This window comes from Dendroctonus ponderosae, unplaced genomic scaffold (genome assembly GCF_020466585.1).
Source record: "Dendroctonus ponderosae isolate FM_Combo_2020 unplaced genomic scaffold, Dpon_F_20191213v2 Dpon_F_20191213_7, whole genome shotgun sequence".
NCBI lineage: Eukaryota > Metazoa > Arthropoda > Insecta > Coleoptera > Curculionidae > Dendroctonus > Dendroctonus ponderosae.
In genome coordinates this window covers 9835038-9858357 of record NW_026018916.1, presented here as the reverse complement: position 1 = coordinate 9858357, position 23320 = coordinate 9835038, and the positions used below count along the sequence as shown (strand labels likewise).

At 32.5% G+C, this 23320-nt stretch overlaps 1 protein-coding gene across 3 annotated transcripts; it reads right to left on the bottom strand.

Moving 5' to 3' along the window:
• Positions 1–1461: 1461 nt before the first annotated feature.
• Positions 1462–22773, bottom strand: LOC109542874 (V-type proton ATPase 116 kDa subunit a 1). Of its 3 annotated transcripts, none has more exons than XM_019912323.2 (15): positions 22521–22773; positions 8223–8362; positions 7981–8157; positions 6828–6992; positions 6466–6639; positions 6190–6405; positions 5831–6004; positions 5627–5777; positions 5365–5572; positions 5087–5276; positions 4917–5026; positions 4719–4852; positions 4421–4656; positions 1947–2184; positions 1462–1888 (listed from the first exon to the last, which is right to left on the bottom strand). In XM_019912323.2, the coding sequence occupies exons 2-15, from the start codon at positions 8337–8339 to the stop codon at positions 1617–1619; spliced, it is 2562 nt and encodes an 853-aa protein (XP_019767882.2). In that variant the 5' UTR covers positions 8340–8362; positions 22521–22773; the 3' UTR covers positions 1462–1616. The 3 variants fall into 3 exon arrangements, with proteins under 3 accessions (XP_019767882.2, XP_019767883.2, XP_019767881.2); XM_019912324.2 differs by lacking the exon at positions 22521–22773 and adding an exon at positions 13396–13414; XM_019912322.2 differs by lacking the exon at positions 22521–22773 and adding an exon at positions 11959–12058.
• Between the last annotated feature and the right edge of the window lie 547 nt (positions 22774–23320).

The following is a 23320-nucleotide window of genomic DNA, read 5'->3' as shown; positions in this document are numbered from 1 at the left end:
TGGTTACAATAATTTTTGGATCTTAAATCGCTGCTTGATTTTAGGGGAAATGTTTCTGGTGAAAAAGTTCATAAAACAGTAGAGCTACGGCCTTGTTAAAGGTAAATGATATTTTTAGAAAGACGATATGAATTTAGATTAGAAGAACCTTGAAGAACATTTAATAAATTTAATAAAAACATCAAAAACGCATTTTTATCGCAAATGAATATATTCAGTGATTTCACCCAGATCGGGATGAAAGGCAAACGATGCGACTAATCTACATATAAATGTTAGATATAAATCTGCGCTCTTTTTCAGTGCTGGTATGGAGAGAGCCTTAGCGATAACAGTCAGATAAATGGAGATAGAGCTTTATATCTGTTAGTTTAATTTAAAGATGATGGGACATGATCGTTTCTCTTTTTTAGTAAAAAATTAATCATTTTAAAACATAACTTTACAATGATCATGATTTTTTCATAATTTGGACAATACTAATTAGCTCCATTGCTTTTTTATGTATTTTATAAAGAAATAAACTGCGATGTTTGAATTATCCTTACAAAATTTAAATAGAAAAAAATCATTCAGTGATTTAAATCGATGTTTTTGTTAAGTGGCGGGTTCGATGACTACTAATAGCGAAGTTATAAACTAAACAGACATTTTTAATTTGACCCCATGAGAACTATATAATCTGTTCTAAATTGAACAATAAGTAGTCTTTGTGATTTAAATATAACAAAAAATTAAGTAAAACAGAAACTAGAAATGATATAGGAATCAAAATATAAGAGTTGTAGGACACGTATCCAAAAACTACTTGCTTCTGCGGAGGAATAGAATTCGTTGAAAGAAAGATCTTTGAATAATGTTCTTTGCAACGGTTTTTGCTGAATTTATTAATTAATTTGGAACGAAATTTTTTTTAGGGTTTATAGTTGCACATTTTAGTCAGGGGTGTAAAGTAAAAAAATATTCCTTCGTAATTACTACCCTAACATTTTAGTTCAAAATATTTCCTAATTTCGCCAACATCCTAACGTTTTTCATTACCCACTAATTTAAAAACAATTTCTCCATTTTGAATTTGCCTTCACTGTGCAAAAAATTATTTTTCAATGCAAACGCTCAATTTTCGGCATTTCAAAGAACATTTTCTGCCTGGTCTGAGCTTAGCTTCGTAATTGTACGCCGCCGCTTATAGTAAGACTTGAAAATTAACCGCAATCGTTTGAAATAATCTGCATATTTGTGCAACGCCAACGAGGGTCGGGTGGAAAATTAGCTGTTGCAATCGCATTATATAACTTATGCATGACCGAAAAATAAGCATGACTCTTTGACGAGGTTAATACTACATTGTACTCAATATATTTTGAGCTGTCGATTCTAAACCGACTTTTATAACATTTCTGACATAAAACGAAATTAAAACTGCAAATTGGGTACTAGGCTTAATAAAACTTCATTTCAAACAGTCAATACAATGTATTTCTAAGATTTGCTATTTCCAGTTTGCCTGATAAACAATAACGATCTGTGTAAACCTGATTAAATCCCCAAAAGTAAAACAATAGAATGCCGTTTACACCAGGCAATTGATGATAATAATAGTGTTGGTCCCGCCCCTATTCGGCCCCTTCCTCTTCCTCGTCGAGGATCTTCTTAAAACTGAAGGGCTCAAAAGGATACCCTTGCCCAGCATAAAACTTCGACATGAATTCAACCCAATGCAGACGAAGAGTGTGCAAGAACGCAGACAACCCTTCCATCAGCACCAAAATTGCTAAAGTGAACAGCGCCCATACTGCAAAGAATACGTAAATGTATACAACTCCTATGTATCCTTCCACAGTCAAGCCCATTTGGAAGACCATGTTCCATAATACTTCGGAGAGTTCTAAAAACGGAAGTATCGTCTAAAACTTAACATTAACACTTCGAAACGATTTACTTACGCGCATGGGCAAGCGATAGAGCCCATAATCGAAGGTATGAAGCGGTGTGGGAAATGGTACTGAGCACATACTCAATGGTATGAATAGCTTGGTGCACCCAAATCTCCGACATTGGTTCCTCCTCCTCTTCCTCTTCTTCGTGTTTAATCGTTTGACCTGCCTCTAAGGTTGCACCGGAACCGTTTGTCGAGACTTCAGTCATTTCCAAGTTTGGGATAACATCTCCGTTACTTCGTACCTGCACATTTTACCATTTAATTGATTTTCTATGACAACTTGCAAATCGAGTTATCCAAACCGATATAATGACTATTCGTTTCAGTTTCCTAGATGCAATTTTTTTGTTTTTAAGAGCTGTTAATTAAGGCGCAATCCGAGTTGAGATTCGGGTCGCGTTTTTAATCGATAAAATGCAAAACTATTCGCAAATAAAACATTTAATATACACGAAGAGTTGGTAGGAATTTTTCACTATGCAGCGAGATTTTATAAGTAAAGTGAAGATATAGACAGGGTTTCCCAAAAATATGGGCATCTTCTAAGGCCATTTCTACAGATCTCCTATTAAAATACTTTTCGTAGTAGTAGTAGTAATAGTACAGATATTGTCTCTGTGCGATAATGAGTTATGACTCATCGCGTCTCACTGCGTCGCACTTTGAATGACGCTTTTATTTTAACCTCTTTGTCGAACCTGTATGTTAACGCATAAAAAATTAAATTTCTTGCAAAATTTATTAAGTTGCAACGTGAAATTTGCGCTTGAAAACATGGCCATGCGAACAGACACTTTCTACAACAATGTCAACTATAAACAAACTGGAACCAATGAATCATGAAAAGGGCGAACAAGAAAATTATTATATCATCATGCTTATTCTGTAATTCGGTGTCTTTTTTTAAGGTGTGAAAACATATTCAGTTTTCTACCGATCTTGGACGAAATCGGTCGATATTCATTTGTGTCGGGTGAATCGCGATCTTCGATGGGAAATATTGCGGGCCTTTGCAAGTGCGGTAGTTTGTTCTACCTATTGCAGTTTTCCATTCGAAGTGGATTTTCATTGTGTAGAGTAATGAACTTTTAGGAGATTAATGGGCAAAAAAAGGCAGGATGGGGAACCAACTTGCAGTAAGCTGGTAAGAATGATCTCTTATTTATAAATCTTTGAGCTTGAACTGAGTTTAGTTTTCCGGCAAGTTTTATGGATTCTCTATATTTATATTTACTTTGTTAATTTCAAATCAGGTTGGCTTTGGACAGATTTTCTGCTGTACTAAACACATTTTCTTCTTTCTTTCCAGGCACTACGCAGCTTGCGGTAAGTTTAGCATTACTTTGCCCATGGTTGAGATGTAGATGTCGCACTATTCTCATATTCATCAACTGAGTCGTAGGGTGGATATGGTATCGATTTGGCATTGTTTCTGTCGTAGTTAATTTTTAAACTTTGGGAATATTTTGAGCGACTTTATATTTTCACATCCAGCTCCTCTGGAGCTTTTCTCTAATGAACCGCGTAATTAAAGAAGCATCCGCTTACTGGTAGTGTGGATTTAGTTCCCATTAAACCATTGATTCCAAGTTTTAGTTTGGCTTATTTTTTTTTAATTGCGCAATCGACACGATCCCCCTTTTTTCGACACTACTCAAGAACCATTTGAGCCACATAGTTCGTTTTTATATCATTCTATAGAGAATTGAAAACTCGGTTCGGGTATAACAACGTGCGGGAATAAATTATGGCAGTTTTGTCACAAAGTCGCACAAAATTTGAATATCAGACACTTAGGTACAAGTTTACGCCAAAATTTCATTAAGAAAGCTTCTTCTACATAATGTTAATTTGTCAAGTTTATACTGGCTTTATTTTGGAAGTTAGCATTTTGTATTGAACAGTCGGCTGTTTCGTAAAACTGTTTATTTTGACATCAACATTTACGAAGCGCGCGAAATTCAGGATTTTAATGAATTTTTGAAAGTTTGAAGAAATGTTGACGACTTTTAGAGCGCACTCTTCTTTACTGAACGCACAACTCTGAACTTGTAGATGTATGATTAAGTAACGAGAAAACTATTTTTTAGTAGATTCAAGCCTAAACTACAAAAATCGTCTTCCAGAAAACGTCATCAAATTTGCCGAAATTGTAAAATTAAAATTATGAGGCGCTTCAATGCTCTTTAATCATGTCTAAAGCAATGAGATGATTCTGTAAATATGGCTGTTGTGCCAACAATGAACTGATTTTTTCACTAATACGGGCGAACTGTATAACACATTTAAAAGTGTGTAAAATGTTCCTCCGGAATACTAAAGCTGATTGTTAATCAACCTGTGCAGCTTACAATTGATGTCAACTTCTATGAATGGATAACAAATAAACCTTATGAAGTGATAATAATTTGATATTGCAAATAAATCCCGTTCGATGATGTTAGTACAAACATGTAAACTCGTAAAACGTATACTTACATGTGCAATTTCTTTTTTTGCGCCCTTTCGAGTACAAATGATATAGATTGGTTTTCCTAAGAGCATCCAGGGTATGCAAATCAGAGCTCCTAGGATCAAAATGTATTGAACTAAAGGTTGAGAATCAAACATGTAAGTATCGCAATCGGAAGTCGCAGATGTGGTACCACTGAATAACATCATATTAATGAAGTATATCAGTACCGACGGAGCACATGATGATCCACGCTTCGTATCTAAAGATTTAAAATAAAAACAGTCAAGAAAACAAATTTCCTGCTCGAAACTCTAAAATTACCTATTCCGTCCAATGAGCCGTCATACTTTATCCATTTTATAAAGATCATCACAACCATCCACAAGAACAAGAAACAGAGCAGCAGAATTTGAGGCAGAAACTCAAGTAGTAAACTGGCACGCTTACGGAAATGCCTGAAATGTTTACGATATGCAGTTGATTTATGTTCATGAGTTAAGTGGAATTGTTAATACTCACACAAAGTTGAAGGTGCTAACGGTCACGCCAAAGATCATATGAACGACGGCAATGACAATGGATAATTTCATTTTATAAGAGTTCAAGAAGATGATCTTGTTTTTTGATACCTAGACAAAAAATTGCTGTGTTGCATCATCTCAATCAAGAAACTAATTTGATTAAATTACCTGCCATACGGGATCTAAACCAATAAAATATGGACTCCCCTGGTAGTTTTCGCGCGGATTGAGCTGCAGTTCAACAGTACTATCACTAGAAGTATGCACTGTGAAATTTGGTGGTAAAGTGGTTGCATTGACCCTCCAGGAAGTGCCGAATATATTTATCGATTTTGAGAAAATATCGTTGTAGACTAGCCTAAAATACAAAAAAATACAGTACATAAACCCATATGATCTACCTATACATGTATCAGTTGCTTTTTGTATCGGCACATTTGACTTACCCTGTGTAACATGAGAAAAGCCCCATCAACAGTATAATATACCGGCCGCCAAAAAATATGTTGAAAATTTCACTTTTGCCTTTTTGAGCAGCAATTTTCTTCTCTGCTAAGATGAGCCACAAACCAAAAGCTGCCATGATGATGGCATGACCACTGTCTCCGAACATGACCGCAAACAAGAAAGGAAATGTTATGATGGTGTAAAGAGCTGGAAACGCAGTGGAATCACGTTAAAATTTCTAGAAATTATAGAATTACAAACCTGGATTGCATTCGCGGTAACTGGCCATTCCATAGACGTCGATCAAGTTCTGGAACCCTCTAGTGAATTTGTTGGTTCTGTTAAAGGTCGGTGGCATTTCACTAGTGTCGATAATGTTGAGAAAAGATGGAATGGAGCTTCCACTGGCAGTCTAAAACAACAAGACCTCTTATTCTGGAACACGTTTGCGTAATTTGAACCTACAGAGCCATCACCCAAGGCTTTTTGGACGGTTGATATGTCATTAGAAGGCACCCAGCATTCTCCAATAAGGCACTTCTTGGTCACGTCCATATTAAACAAATTTAATGTATGATAGATTGCTTTCATTTTGCACACCATGACGCTCCAATTCTGAAGCTCTTTGGCTACGCCCATCTGAAACAATATAAAAAAATTTACTTTTGCTCTGTTTTTGTTTAATTCAAGATGATTTGCAGTGAAAATATATTATATAATGCTTTCGAGAAAGAAGATGTAGAACACATCAAGGTAGACATTTTTGCCTTACTTGGAAAAAATGATTTGTTATGCTATACATACTACAGTTAACATTGACTTACCAATACTCTTTGTCGGTGATCCTCAGTTTGATTGAGCACCATTTGCAAATCCTCCAATCGAGTTTTCACTTCTTGAAGCATATCCACTCTTTCTTTATGCGTACTTGGGCACGGGTAGAGAGATGCGTGAAACCCAACACAGACTTTCTTAATTCTCGACTTGAGTTGTTCTCCTTGGAAGAATGCAACAAACACGGTTTTAAAATGTTCATTTCCCTGAAAAAAATCAGCAAAGAGCTGAGCATGTAGTTAAAAATCGTTTGTCGATAAACTCACTGTTTGCGGATCTTCAAGTGGCTTTTCGATTGCGGCCCTTCTGAGGAAAACATTTCCTCTGGAAATTCTCCATAGCATTCTCTCAAAACCGGGCACTCTTTCCCTGTTGATAACTCCAGCAACGAAACCCAGATGTCCTCTAATAGAGGCATTATGGTCGTCGGTGATAAGGGCCTAAATATATTTTAATTTAATGAAATTACATTAAATTTGCAAAAATGAGTGCAAAATAATATAAAATAATAACAATAATTTTTAGAGAACAATAGAAAATTAAATACTGGTTCATTAAGTTGTTTAAAAAAATATTCCTCTGTACAGATACAGGAACAAACATTGATACGAAAATTCATGTATTTTACCTTGTGAGCTGATTCGTATCCATTTGCTTCATCTTGATCGCTGAAGAACTGCTGTGTTTTCTCCAGAACGTGTCTTAATTCAGTAAGCTCCAAGTAATTGGATTTTAAATTCACGGAATTTTCGGTCATTTCCTTAATTTCTCCTTCGGTTTTTTCAACTTTAGCCTGAAAAATAACATAATTATTATTGTCATGTTTACTGATTATTGCGTTATGTTTATAAATTTTGATGAATTGAAATATTTCCTGAACAGTTGCATTCTTCGAAATGCTGTGAAGCTTAAGCGAATACAAATTCAACAAGCTGTAACTGCAGGAAGTGCAGCCTGATTAAGCTATAAACAAGTCGATTGTTTCGCGATAATATGATCCATAGTATCCGCTTCCATTTGTCTCGTTTGCTATGAAATTTCAATGTTATTGAAAGATAAAATATCAAGAAGTAAAATCATCATCTCATTCTGACTGGCTGGCATTGAGCTGCAAAACAATGCTTGTTTCATACGGATAATAAAATTGATAATGAAATTAATATTCGGCAGGAATGGAAGTTATTAGACCCAAAGGTATGAAACAACCAGCTTATTCATTAGCTGCACAAGATGTTTTCGAAAACAGAGAATGAGTCTTGAATTAGTAATGAGAATCATATATCTACTATTTAAATATGACTACTTTAGTTGCTAAATTAATGAAAGTGAAAATAATCTTTCAATCTATTATTAAACCATAAACAAATTTTTAGAGCTTAAAATCTACTAAAGACGCCCTTAAAATACTTTACTTGATCAGAAAATAGCATGTATACTTTCTTCAACTAACCCATGACATTGCAAACGCCACACCGTTTTGAAAATCTTTACGCTTTCCAGTTATCTGGCTTATTTTAGCCGAGTTAATACAATTGCTTCTTAATCTGTATTTAATTTAACGGGATTAAGTATAAGTGTGGCAACGATTATAAATGTCGAAACCACGCTTTTTGGTTCATTGGCATGTGATTTTTCTAAAGTATTATCAGAACGTTCTCAGACCTGTGTAATAAATTAACAGTATAATGTTCGGCAGCTTAACTTTTTCTCATATCTGATCGCATATTTATCGCATCAAATTAAAACTGCGACAAATAAATACGAAAGTTAGTTCCACTCACCTCCAAGTCAATGCTTTCTCTCGGATTGGGGGCTTTGGGAAAATCGACAACATCAGGAATCCTCACATTGTCTTTCCTGACTTCAGACTCAATGAATCGTAACTTCCTTTCCAATTCATCGCATCTCCTCACCTCACTGACGAATTTCCTTTGGAACATGTTAACATCTTTGTTCAACTGAAAAGAAGATCGAAATCCATATTTCAGTCCATTATTGATATTTAAATTGCCCTCTAACTTACATCCCGAAACTGTACACATCCAACTTCACCGATCTCGGATATGGCAGAATACCCAGCCTCTGGTTGGATGAATAGCTGGGCCAGAGCCATTTGCTCGCTGCGGAACATTGCCCCCATTTTGGCAAATTAAATGAGAAAACCTGAAAACAAAAAAAATATATAAAATAATGTGGGCTTATTTGAAGCAGGTGGCCATTGCAAGAAAATGGTGTAAAAGAGAACTAGATTTCAAGGGTCAGTTTTTTATCTTCCATAATTTTCTTCAGGTATCTCGCACACGTTTTCAAATAATTTATAGCACTGTTAGCTATGAACTATAACATTACATTTAGAAAATATATAACTTTTGAAATAATTATTTTATTTTTTCTATTATTTTCCATAGAATTGCAACATATGTTATACTTTGATTGCTGAATAATTATTAATATAATGTAGAATTAAGGGTTTTACGGATATAGGCACTTTATCTTATTTATTTAAGTAACACTTCGGGTGCAGTTAAGTCTAGTTGTCGTATTCGTTCTAATGATACCAAAATACTGTTAAGCTTTTGCTTGGTATCTCCGATTCCAAATATCGTTTCGTTTTGCATGAAAGCATTTTTCGTGAAAATACTTCATATTAGTCGCTTTTTTGTCGGGTGTGTACGTTGCTTGTTCTACATCTTGAACATTATTTTCTGGCATCTTTATCACCAAAGTCTGAACTCTCAACAAAATCTAAGTTTCTCAGTCTTGGATTTACTTAAATTGCCTCAAAAATTTGTCTACAATCATTTGGTCACTTATGCCGACTATCCTTATAAAAAAAGCATGATTTAACTATAAAGGAAGCCACAGCAGAAACGAGCATTAAGTAATTAGATGTTTGATCAAGAGTCATAAAAATTCAGTCTAGAGATACTCTACAGTCAATCTTAGTCAGTCTTAAGATATACGAGTCATAAATTAATGTTCGGTTACAACTAAAATATATTGTTTGTATTAATTGGGAAATAATTTTTTTTAAGCAAACTTTCAAATTAATCAATATAATTCTACTGTTCAAATTGAGTCATTATTTTCACGTGATCCACTGGTTACATGAACAAAAAAATCATTAAGGTGTATTTTCTCATGTTCGAAAACTCTTTACACATAAAAAACATTTTTTACATTTCTTGTAGCGCGATTTTCTAGTGGCTTTTGGTGAGCGCTTCTGTAATTTAATTTTGCAGCGTTATTTCTGGAATTCATTTTCTGCAATCGGCCGATTATTCTTTTGCACAATGAAAGTCTACTTTTGATGCTTTTGAGTTTCCTGTAATTTTTAAAGTAGTGATTTTTCCCAGCTTGTTTCTTTTTAAAACTAATTGTAACTTTCTTGTCCGTCATTACAGTTCGAGTTGGGGTTTCCAATACAGTTTTATTTCAGATGGATTGAAAATTTTCGAATGTTTCCTTCAGCTACCATTGATCGATGGAATTTTATCCCTTTTATTATGTGGGTGTTTTCTAGTAAGTCCTGTTTCACAGGGCGATTTCTCAGGTAATTTTTATATAAAAAGTCAATCTGCGATGGGTCCACTAGGCCTTACTTATCGAGCTACAGGGCCTTAAAAGATTAATTTTCATTTTGGTTCTTCCTAAGTAATGTTTGCAATAATTTCGATACTTGAACGAAACATGATGCTTGTCGGTTTTGTAACTTAAATTTTTCTTTAACTTTAACTTTGTGATTGCATGTTGAGGGCGTTGTCTACAAGCCTTTTTCTCTTTGGAAGAGTCATAACTTTTTGGTGCATGTTTGTATAGCCAGAAAATCAATTCCACCAGCATTTGTACGTAAAAAAGGTATCTTATCAAAAGTCGCTACGAACAACCGTTTTCTAGGTGGAACGAAAAAGTGGAACTATTTTGTAATATAACTTTTTTAATTGTCATAAAACTTTTAAAGCCTTCATAAAAAAATAACAAAAAATCGCAATGATGATGATGGTAGAAATAGTCATGATAAATAATGATTTAGTTTATTAAAAAAATAATTATTAGCTTTGGTAAACTAAAAATAATATATTCTAAAAACAAAACATGGGTCTAACTGGGGTCAACTAACATGGGTCATAGTAACTAGTTAAAGGAAAAACCCTGATAATAAAATCGATTGGTTTAAATAAAATACATACACGTTTTGCATGCGAAAATGTTTAAAAAGCTAATTTTCATTTACAAAAGAATTAACGTTTAAAAATATTTTTTTTTACATATGTTTTTTACTAAGTCTATTTCTTCGCTCGTTAACGATAGCCGCTCCCTTTGAAAAATATATTTTTTTTTTTCGAAAAAAATATGAACTAGTGCGAACCACTTTTTCGGGTTTATAAAGGGGTTCCAAAAACAACCGGTTAAATTGGCAAAGTGTATGAACTGGATAGATGGCTCTGTGTTGGTGCGAACCACTTATTCGGGTTATAAGACGGTTCCAAAAACAACCGGTTAAATCGGCAAAGTGTAACTGCGGCTTCAGGTTGCAGGTCTGGAACACTGTTATTTTAGCGGTTACGTTAAATACTGACCATCCCTAGCGTGAGTTGTTCCCTTTTTGCAAACCCCCGTTGCTGCAGGACTGCATCTGTTATTTTCAATGCAGAAGTTTACACATTCTTTCTTTGCTAATTAGCTACATACAGAATATTAGATATTGCTTTTTTTGTGTAACATTTTGAATCAATAAAACATGTTAATGTAGCAATATTCCTTAAACAACAGTTATATAACAATGCATTGCTATCCGAGATGAAGAATGTTAAAGGTGATTGAAATAATGGATAATTATGCTAAAGTACGTTAACGCAAGCATTAACAAATTCATTTATTAACAAGGCCTAATAAAAAGTGCTGTAAAATTGATTTTTTAATCTAAATTACCCGTTTGAATGATATTGTGCTCACCTTGAGGCCGTTACCGCACATGATTTGAATTCTGTCCTATGATTTGATAAATAACGCTAACTGATCATGTGATAAGTTAGGTATCTGAATTTTCCATCGTGATTTTTAATGCGGGCGCTTAAATTGGATTATAACCGTCAGGGCAAAGTAACGGAAAATATAACCAAAACTGATTTAATTGCTTTTCAGTTTTTTAGTTTCCCAACAATTCAAATAATTCCCATGGTCATAGTTCTGAATCGAAACACCAAATTATTCGGCAATTGAAAAATCTAAACGAGGTTGAAATTTAAAAAGCAGTAATTAGACGGAAGAGTCACGAGTACTTGTAATTACGATGTACTCTGCTAATTAAGTTTATGCACGAAACTAATATTAAATTGTCCATTAGCAAATTAAATCTATTTAAAAGGATTAGGGAGTATCTAAAAAAAATATGTACAGACATTTGCTTTATAGCCAAGTTTGATTAATTTGAATCATAACGTTTTGGTGCGTATAAACGTTAGGATTTTAATACAGTTAAATTGTTAATACTTAATGCTCATAATTAAATCTTTACTTTAAAAGAAGTGGATTTTTTCCAGAAAATAACATACATTTATAATGAACAGGAATTTGCATAAACCACAAATTATAAAACAAATAAATTTCAAATTATTTCAGCCTTAAACTAATCATGTGACATCAGAATTTACAATAAGTCATAATGCGCTAAAAAAATTGTAAGTCTGGCAAACATTGAGAAAATCAGTTCATTACAGCAATGCACTAAATAATTAAATATATAAAAAATATCATACCTCCTTTTATATCAGGGTTGTCCAACTTCAATTTACCACACCTTCAACTTAAACAGTCCGGACGCTTCTACCTCTTTAACTGGCGCTAATTGCAACAATACGATCATCACATGATAACATACGAGGTTTGTGTGCTTAGTATACGACATAAGACGAATAATTGCACGACTATTTTAAAGAGATTACAGATAACAGACACAGGCAACTGTTTTCAGCTTTCATTATGTTAAACTTATTCTATCATTATTATATTTTAGGATTTAACATTGTTCAGATTAAGTTGTAAGCGCTCATCTTCCATGTTTGTTATAATTTCACATTTACTCAAAGTTAGAAATGTTTCATCTTTAATATTTGGAATGACAATTTAGGGAAGCCACTCAATTAAACATAGAGTAGTTTACCTGTTTTATTCCTTAAAATTTAAGCTAATCGCATTCTAGCTTACCTATGGCGAACAGTGAATGATAAGGAAATGTTGAGAATATTGGCTGAACTTGTGAGAATTAAGAAGAAACCAAGGTTCGGATATATTTTTGTTGTGCATTCCTCGGTTTAATTTTTCGACAATTTTCTACACACATGCAGGATACGCATACATTTGTGTACTACGCACGCTTTGATTTACTTCTTGCAAAGTTTCATCAGGTCCAATATCGCGTTACAAAGTAAGTGATTGGTAACATATTTTCTACAACAGAACAACAACGTTTCGTCGTCACGTCGTCTTCCCAATATGTATAACAATCTTGTTTTATATCTTTGACAAAACTTTTGAGATTCAAATACGATCCTTTGTGATAATTTTCGATTTAACACTGTTTTTCTTCTAGTACCTAAATATTTGCATCTTTGACGACTTATTTTATTTCCCCGTTTCTAAATTCAGGGCCCGATTTGTGATTCCGTATTTTCCTTTTCTTGCAATATTGACATAAACGTAGGAGTGGCGTTCAAATTCAGAAATACAGATAGACATTAATAAATATTAAATTAAATTAATTACATAAATTTAATTATATTATATAGACGAAATGAAAGCTAATATTCAATGAACATGCAATAAAGATCTTCAGAGCCACAGGAAAATGGGACAAAAAGAGTAAAGACAATTTTAATTGTATAGGTAATACATGTGTTCCAGCAAAACATGCATAACAAACATTAAACAGATGTGTTGTTAAAACAAAATTTTATATGGTAAATACGTAATTTTGAAACTTTGCCTGTCTCATGATAAATTTTAAAACCGAAATGCAATGATGAATTTATGACTGGAACAAATGATGACATAAAATATATAACTGCAACACAGTTAATTTCATTGTTTTATAAGAATTATTTAAGAAAACGCACGTTCCTATTTTGAGTTAAATATTACTGATTGAAATACAAATGATTATAAGATAATAATCGATAATTATTCACTCCACGTACCTGTGCTCACACATAAATCGTCACTAGAACTAACTAGTAACAATTTATTCGAAATCCGACAGAATTAGGAAAGATTAGCGTCAATCGCGGGATTACATTGTCTATCCCGTCTAATCTTTATTAACATTAATAAACGGAGTTCTTACAAATCTGCGGATTTATAATTATTAAAGGGTCGATCGACTAAACATCGAAATCGATGTTTAGTTTTGTCCGTTGAACAATATCAAATTCTTACCATACATTGCAAACCTGCCATATGCACTGCTAATGAAACTCGATTCCAATAGCTTATTCAGTGCAGATTTGCATTTTTATAAAATGTGATAGGTATTAGTTCAGTAACTGAAAAATATTTACAAGTCGTATGGAATTTGCAGCCTTTTCACAGTTCTAAATTACATTGAAATTTACTTATAATTCTCCAGAATAACTACGAGTGAAAAGTGTATAGCACTTTTTTATATAAATTACGCGATTATTTTAAAAGAATAGTATCGGGAAAATATTTTTTGATTAAAAGTTTGTTGATGACCGTGAAGCTAATTGGTAATAAATGTTTGTTGAGGTGATTGGTTGATATAAAATAACAATAGATCAACAGTCGTTTTTTCGTATAGCTTAAATATTGGTCCAAAAAAACTAGTGTTTTTTTGCCGCTGTCTATTCGGTCAATAGACAAAGATTATGTGAGAATAATGCTTGCTTTATATTTGAAATTTGTCCCAATCATGTTAAGTGTCTTAATGTATAATTTCTTTAAGCCGCCGAGGTCTGGCGATAACACGATTGCTTGAGCCGCAGTATTGTGATGGCCCATTGTTCTACTGTAGGCCTGGGTAACACTGTGTTGAGTTGAAGCGCTATTTAATTGTTGCCGCTCTCTGAGTTACGGAATTATAACTCATCGGTTAATGAGTTATAATTCGTTTATTAAAATAATTAATTTATTAAAACTTTTAGGAAAACCCGGTTTTTCTGTTTAGAGACAGTGTTGTTTAGAAATATTGACCTAAAAGTGAAAAAACCCAGAAATAATTAGCAAAAATTAATTTTTGCAAAGCGGTTAAGGAAGTGAGTGTTCTAATAAAATGTATTTTATAATTTTTTACAGAAAATTATCAGAAGATTTTATTATTATTACAGAAGATTATATTACAGAAGATTATCAGTATTTTAAGTAAAGTTAAAAAATAATGCGATTTTTGCGAAGAAAGAATTGCCTAACAGAAACTTTGTTAAAACTGGAATTACTTGAAAATTTAAAGGAACTCTGATTCTTCAGAGCATTGAGTGCCATGAATTTTTCAAGTAACTTTTTGTAAACTTTTGCTCTCTGGTCGTTTTTTTTTCCAGATAATCCTAATTACTTTCCATAAAAAACTGAATAAAATTGTGAAACTTTTTGTGCCAAATTCGAAGCCCAATTTTTGGCTGAAAAGATCACATTATTGTCAGAAAATCACCAGAAAATAATGATTTTTTGCGTTTTCGATTTAAAACTTTTAGTTTTGAGATCATTGTCATCATTTTCTTCAGAATTTCCTATTCTTATTCGACATTTCAGTGAAAATTAACATATTCAGACAACTTTTTAATTCGCCAAACGTGCGATTACTATGGTACACTATAAAAGCTATCAATCAGCGAACTCTAGTTGCTATGGTCGATTTCCTTATTTAGAAGCCTGTAAATTTATTAATTCGATATTTTTAGTGTTATCAAGGATAACACAATCAAAATGTATTAATAAACTACCTGCCGCAATAAAATCGTATCTTCTATAGAAAGTTAGTAAAGAAAGAATGACGAAAAACCTTTAATCCCTATATCAATATTTCAAATGTTAATTAGAAAATATGAATTGAAGGCATAAATAAGACAATTTAGACAAAATTGAAGCAAAGTCAGTTTAGTACAAAGCAAATGAACTAGGTATTTTGAATTTGACTGAATAACTACATTTCTCAATACTTTAACGCAGTATGTGGATATTCGAGATTTCAATGTTGCTGCTTTTACTGCTAGTTTTTAGATGATATCAAGACCATCATATCAAGTAAACTGTTCCGTTTTGCAGAACATCCGTAAATTCTCAAAACAATTAGCAACGAGGACGATTGCAAAGCTTTTCTACAGGCTCTGAGCGCTTTACATTGTTATACTCAAACAAATCACGCAAATTGGAGTAAATTAAACTCAAAGTACGTGCAGTTCCAAGTTTCCATAATAAAAACGGGAAAATTTACTCATATATGAGAAGATTCCTCATACTGGAGTATGAATCAGTAAATGCCATGGCACCTAATGTTTGTCTATGGAAATATTGCATTGAGGACTTGTTTTGAACAATATAATCCTTGCTGATCTGTTCAATTCACTATATGTCATGAACCATTCTCTATTCCTAAATATTCTTAAGTCCTCTGCTTCTATAATTCTTAATCATATACAGAGTGGCCGTTTGAAATCAAAACGGATTCAGTTTTGAGCACCTAAGAGAACTTATGAATAAACCATTTAACATCTGCTCCTCCATCCATCACCCTAAGAAAGACTTATCAACATCCCAATTTCCCACCTACCTCTGGTAGCATGCTGCGTTGGCCCAATAAGAAAAATGTTTTACTGCCGCTTTGTATTTACCGATAAAACTAAGCACCTAAACACGAATCTCTAATCAACATTATTAATAAGTAATGTCAAATAAGGAAAGTAGAAAATTGCAATTAAACGAAAAATTCTGGACGATTCTAATTCGATAGAATAACAAAAATAACTAGTTAAGCGTACCATCAATGCAATTTTCCAAGAAAATTTATCCAACAGACAAAATTTTAAAAAATGTCAAATTTATTATTTTAACATTTTCCTAAGAAAATATTAGATACTCGAGATATAAAATCATTATTCACTATCGTTCCCAATAATTGAAACAGCAGCATTTTTCCAATTTAATTCTATAATTAAAGTATACTGCAGGAGAGCAAGGTGATAGCAGTATCAACCGTGCTTAGTTTTAATAAATGGCTTGCGTTACTACCATAATGGTTTAATCTTGTCGCTTTTGGGTCAAGGTGGTTTTACGGTCGCTGAAAAAAGAATAGTAGACTCATTTAATCACATCATTCAATGCCAACCTGGTCCGATTATTTCATTTTTTTAATTTAGAGCAGACTTCATTTCATCTTTTTATTTACACTTACTTTTCTAATAGGGAGTGTTTCGAACTAGTGAACGGAATATTGATATAAAGGAGTTTTATTGAAATGTTTATCAAGGAATCCGAAAAAATACCTTTATTTTTAAATGGTGTGATTTTCGCAACTTTTAAAGATAGCTCTAATGGCCCGGAATACCATAAAACACAGGCGCGCACACACATACGATTTTACTAGCGGTAACTATACCTGAATAAGTGAAGTGATAACAGCACGAAAAAATGGGAAAAATTCACTTGATGGTACCTATTTGCCATTAAAATGGTATCTGGTAAATTCCTAATTTCGCGTTATTTTACAACCTTAATTTGTAATGGATTAATAAGTGCTTTTAAAACGACAAGGGAATTTTCTATTTATATAAATTTATGAAAATATTTTTCAAATCATTTGTTTTTTATTTTAGCTCCATCACTTAGTATAGACTTATTTTAAAAATTAATAAACCATCGAAATATTTGTTGGTAGGAAAACTAGATAGGATGGCTTGCATTTGATGCATAAGACGAAAAATCTTGAAAAGAAGTGAGAACTTTGCGAAATAAATATTTTTAGAAACTGAAAGAACTTAAACCCAATACATATTAGATTACAAATTAAGCTTACGTAGCACATTCATTTTTATTAACTCAAAAACATGTAAATATTCAGATGTAAGTATCAGGCAACTCTTTTTGTCAAGAAGTGCTTGCAATTTGCGAAACTAAAGTTTTTCGTCCACACTCCACACACAAATTCGGTTATATAATTTTTTATCACATAGGTATGTTTTAATCGGTTTCAGCAGTTTTAGCATTTTATTAATTTTAAGATTAAATAAAATATTAACGTCGAAACAACGGTAACGGGCAAGAAATTTCGAATCCTAGTTCACCAGTTGAAATACTGCTATTCTTTATGATTATATAGTTTTTTGAATTAATATATATAAGTTGGTGGAAATTCCACCTTCTACTTCCACCCATTTTACTTAATTATGCGTACAATAACTTAGGTTATCAGATCTTTTTCTAAGTGAAGGAAAAAATATTATGAGAAGATCCATAAGATAGCATTTAGGGAATAATTAAAACTTATTTTCCTTGATTTCGCATTTCATTTCCCGTCCTACGCTATTATTTAAATGCAATGACAGACATATTTCTAAGTTTATGTACTTCATAGCATATAAATCTACCTTTAAAAAGTCACAGTTTTTTTCTGAAACATACTGAGTGATTGAATTATGGAAAATTAATTGTTTGTAGCTTTCTTAAGCTTAATTTAGAAAGTTCGGATAGGTAGAGAACTGGATTACTTTAGGTTTAAATGTTGTATAGGTGACAAATTTCGTTTAAAAAACAATTTCTTATAAAACTTTGGAAAGCAAAGAACACTATCAACTTAAAATGTACCACAAACACCTCAAAATTATATATTTCGGTGAATTTTTATATTGCTAATAAAAATCACACACACAAAATATTCTCAGTAAGACATAAATACTGACTGAAAGACCCAAACGAATAAAAAGTAAAATCGTTATTAAGTATTCCTAAAACAATTTCTCAGCTAACCGTACTGGGGCACTTTGAAAAGAGCATTCAAAATGGACCTGATTAGAAATGTTGTAAACATGCTACTAATCAGTTAAATTAAAAATGTTGATACTTCGCTCTACAAGTAGACTGTATATTCAGCAGCTTCTAAAATACATGTGTACATTTGGTCGTGATGGTCAGTAGTATTATACTAATAATTATTTCTCGATTACCGATAAAATAAAACACATATTTGTTTTCGAACTTGGAATACCAATTTTCTTTTCTGAATCATAAATGTTTCAATATTACAATTAGAAATATCGAAAATAACAGTGGTACCTAATTAGTTTTAAGGTAACAAAAACATTATGCGAAAACTTTATTTGCAACAATTTCGTTGTTTGTAGGAAATTTGTTTATTATTTAATCTTTAATAATAAATACTTAATTATTTTGTTATTTTTGTATAATAGTTGCTAGAATCAAAAATTATTTGGTGCGCCAATAGATAAATACTAATTTAAAAATGATTTTATCAATTGCGTATTACTATACGTTGTTTTCAGGCGAATATAATTTTGACTAAACTTTTCTAATTGAAACGCTTGCATTTACCACATCAAAGCTATTTATTACAGTTGAGCGATCTGAAACCAATAATTTTAAGGATTTACTGGATATTTCTCTAGGCTTGTTTAATGTTTCTTGTCTTTAGTATTAAACAAATCCGAAATTATGCAGGTAGATAAAAGCGAAATGATCCGGCTATTTTTGGTTCGATGCAACTTGAGCCTCTCCTTGAGCGTACTCTCCAAGGGAGCCCCTAAAATCCCTTAAAAGGAATGGTGCCAATTTTGAATCGCCTTGTATAGTAAATGTTCTCTGTTTTTCTTAAAATTTAACGAATTGTTCACTGTAATGTAAAGCAATTATTATCAAATATTAGGAACCTTACGCTAGATTTCATCAGTTTAGAACAGGTATGTTCAATTCACCGGCTGTTGGAATAGGCATTCTTTGGGGTCTGATTTAATTATCATGCAGGTGGACGGTTTGACGGCCAAATAGAATGTGAGTGAATTCCAAATATAATTAAAATAAATTATTGATGGTACCTAGTCTATTTAAGGAGACTTTACTATTACTTTACTGTGGTCTTACCTTGACCTCGGCTTAATTGATCGTAAGGCATGAATGTTTACATCAAGTAAGGAAGTGCCAATGCTTTTTTTTATTTTACGATTAATTTCTCATTTTGGTTAATTGTAGTACCAGGGTAATCAAGCGTCATATCATTAAGTGATTTATAGAGCGATTTGCGAGAATTCAAATCTTGAACACATCCAAGAGGAAAACAGGGCATTAATTTTCCAAAATCCACTAACGTAAATATCCGCAACGTTTTATATTACTTAATTATTGAGTTTATGTAGATTAGACTGAGTCTTCGAATAATTACGCAATCAGTCAAACTTAGTTACGACGGAAAAATAGGATGTGGATTAACCTCTTCCGACGTTTTGGATCGATGGCTTTGCATTAATAAATGTTTTGATATGAAGGGATAACTCCATGAAATCTAGGGATGCATATTTTTGTTGGAATATATAAGAATTATTCCTGAAACGACGTTTCATAACATAAAAATTCAAAAACACGTCTAGTGAGTAGTGAAAGCAAAGCGTGAAAAACGTAGATATTGGTAATGTATATTTCTGAATTACAGGGAAAATGAAGAAATAAACTGGCTTCCTATGTTGTGCGATTTATCTTCAGTTTCAATGTGCAATGTAAATTTTGTTCTTAATATTTCTTCATAGGTGTATAAATATTGCCTGGAACTATCTCATTTGAAGGCTGCTCTTTAGATCCCGTACATTAAATTATTTTTTTCAATGAGTAGCGGGATTATTTTTTTGGTACACGTCGACACCAGCTATCAGTTTCCATGAATGATTCAGGAAAATTAGTGTTGAACTTCCACGATTTGGAGACAAAGAAGTAAATTTTATATTATATTGGTAGTCACATATCGTTTTTAAAAAATGGAACTGATCGGGCGGGTTTCAAAACAACTAATCATATTTAATTGCCCTATTTTATTTAAAAAAAACATGTGAAAAAAATATGTATAATTCTGATGTTTAACAGGTTTTTCCTATACTTATTTGTATATTTAACACCTACTATTTAGGTATAATGATCTACAAACGAAAATTTACATCTAATTCTACACTTTCCTTGCGCAAAAAAATAAACCCAATTTTTCAAATGCTGCTGTAAAGTTGGAATATTGGAGTAGCCGCACAAAGTGTATATTTTTTCGCCGCCAAATGAAACAAATTGCCTGCATATCCTATTTTTGGATTTCCCTGTGTTGTTTGAACTATAGGTTTATTGATTTTGTCTTCTGCAAATCACACGAACTCTATTTTTACATCTTTAGTCAATCGTCCTTTTAAAAGGATAATGTATTGAAGAGTAAGACGAATGAAACGAAACATACTCTTAGGAATACTACTAATATCGCTTTAGATTATTCACGTTAATATCTTTGAATATAATATATCTTTGATATAATATATATCTATATATCTAATATCTTTGATAATAATCAAAAAAATCATAGGCACTAGCCAATCTAGAAACAACATCCCTGTGCCAAACACCGAAATCATCATTTACATTTTAAATTCACTACGGAAAAATCTTATACCTAAGTGATCTAGATAGAGATATCTTAGACTACAATAATTAAATGTATAAACGTAAAATATTTAATTTAAGCAAAATTTCGCGGCCAGTGCTTGAAACTGGCATTTTTTATGCAAAATAACCATTTTATGCAAACCGTATCTACAAATCAAATGGATAAAATTGCGATAATTTTAAAATGTTATCTACAAATTGTTCAGCCTGCGTTGTCTCGACTTTTAGGCTTTTTTGGCTTTCAAATTGACAATCTAAGATCTGACATCTCTCAAAAAAGATCAACTCTTTTTACATGCTCTTCTCTAATAGTTACAGCATCAATTTTTCTTGGAAAATATTATGATACTGATCTTACTGTAATGTTTCATGATAAAAATATCTATTCCCTGAATTTCCCTGAATTCAATTAGCATTTCGGCAGTTTCTTTTCTACAAATCTTTCATATTTTTTTACATTTTCTTGCGGTTTGCGGTTCTATTAATTCGTAATTAACCAATTACAGTTTTCAGAAATTAAACATTTGAAAAATACATCAAGGTAACGCAAGTAATTGAAGCATGCTTCATTTTGATCATAAAAATTGAATATCAAAAATAATAAGAATTGAAAAATCGATTAAATTATGGGAAAAATTGAGAGACGCAAGCAAAACTCTTTCATCACTTGCTACAAGCACTTTTAGTCGATTTTCAACATGACGCAGTAAATTGAAATCTGACAATCAATCTCCAGCTTCAGCTTTTTACATACGGACACAGAAGTTATGTGCACGAAGCACGAATTTGAAAGTTTTATTTAGTATACAATTACGCTACACTAAGATACGCTACATTTGATATCTAATTTATGAATTGCACTTTTTTCGTCAATTTACGCAACTTTCAGATTATCTGATTCAGTCGAAGCTGCAGTTTCTGAAAGCTTCTGAGATTTTTAATGTACAAAATTGTCAAAAAAAGACGATATAAAATTTGCAGATCGTTTATTCACAGTCGAATACATATATTTAAAAAAGAACTGTAAACCAATAAATTGATGAAAACGCGCTTTTTCGATGTCAATGCCTTTTTACGATAAGCATTATCATTTTAGGAATATTTGGCAAATTTTCAATCCCAACTTTTAGGTTTTTTGCTTAGTTCAGCTTAAACGACGAAAAATATGCTTGATTTATTGGTTTACAATTTATCTGATGAATTGGCGGCACGCTCATAACAGCAATTACTATACTTAATGATAAAGATGTTTAGAAAACTGTAGACTGTAGAAAAGTAATTAGTTGTTGATTTTATTTACGTAAATGGAAGATGCCATGTAAAATGTATTCAAATGCCATTTTTCTTCATGTACCTACATTTGTATTATAATTTAATTACGTACCTATCTGATCCAAAGGCAGTAATTCAGTTGGTTCAAATTAATCTGCAGTAGCAAAAGTTTGAAACAAGGTTCTACTGCCATGACGGTCGTAAATTGTTTCCAAATTTATTAAAGAAAAATATTTTTTCACAGAAAAAAATTATTTATATAATTTTTTTCTACGTATAAATTTCCCGAATATATTAATAAATTACACTGCACAATTCACTAGAAGTATACAAGATATAAAAATGAATAATAAAAAATCACAAAAATGCAGTAAACTATTTAAAAGCCCCAAACGCTTACCTGCAGTAAAAATAAGCCTGATGATAAGTTAACAAATAATAAAACGACACTTTAGCGCAATCGTTAGTTGAAGCCAGGAAGGGGATGATTCCAAAAGAACAGAACACAGTAATTTAATGGAATAAAATAATAAAATGCACGAATACACTAATAATTGTTATCACATGAATAAAATGGTTGTTCCGTCCAGCGAACACGGACCGAAATGACCGCATGGACGCGCACAATAATAACACAAGTTTGAATGTCAAGTTTCGCCGCCACGGTTCAATGCGGCGGCAAACAAGGATGGATAATAATGTTTACAAAACAGGACATACAATTCCAACTATCGACGTGTTGAATGAAACGGATCTGAAACGAAACTACAACTTTTGCGTTCGATAAACATTTTTCTGGGACCAACGTTTCGGCTATATCTAAGCCATCATCAGGGCCCTGGAAGAAACATGCTACTTTCGTTATGTTATAATCGTATAAAATTGCATTTCTAAAATTCTTTGAATGATAACTTCTTATGGCACGGTGTGAATCGGTTGGAATGCGTTACGGCGCCGTTATATCTCGCCGTTCCCCTGCGGTCTTTTGCTTTCGCCACTCGCCACGCGATTGATTTTTCTTCTGATCGAACGCAAAATTTAATATAATCCTGAATCAAAGTTACAATTAGATGATAAATAATCCAGAACAGTTTACTACTAGTCATTATACGCCGATTGATGAGCGGTATTTATATAAAATCGAGTCACAATTTCTAATCCTATTACAGTTCTCATAAATCAATTGTAACTTTTGCAGGT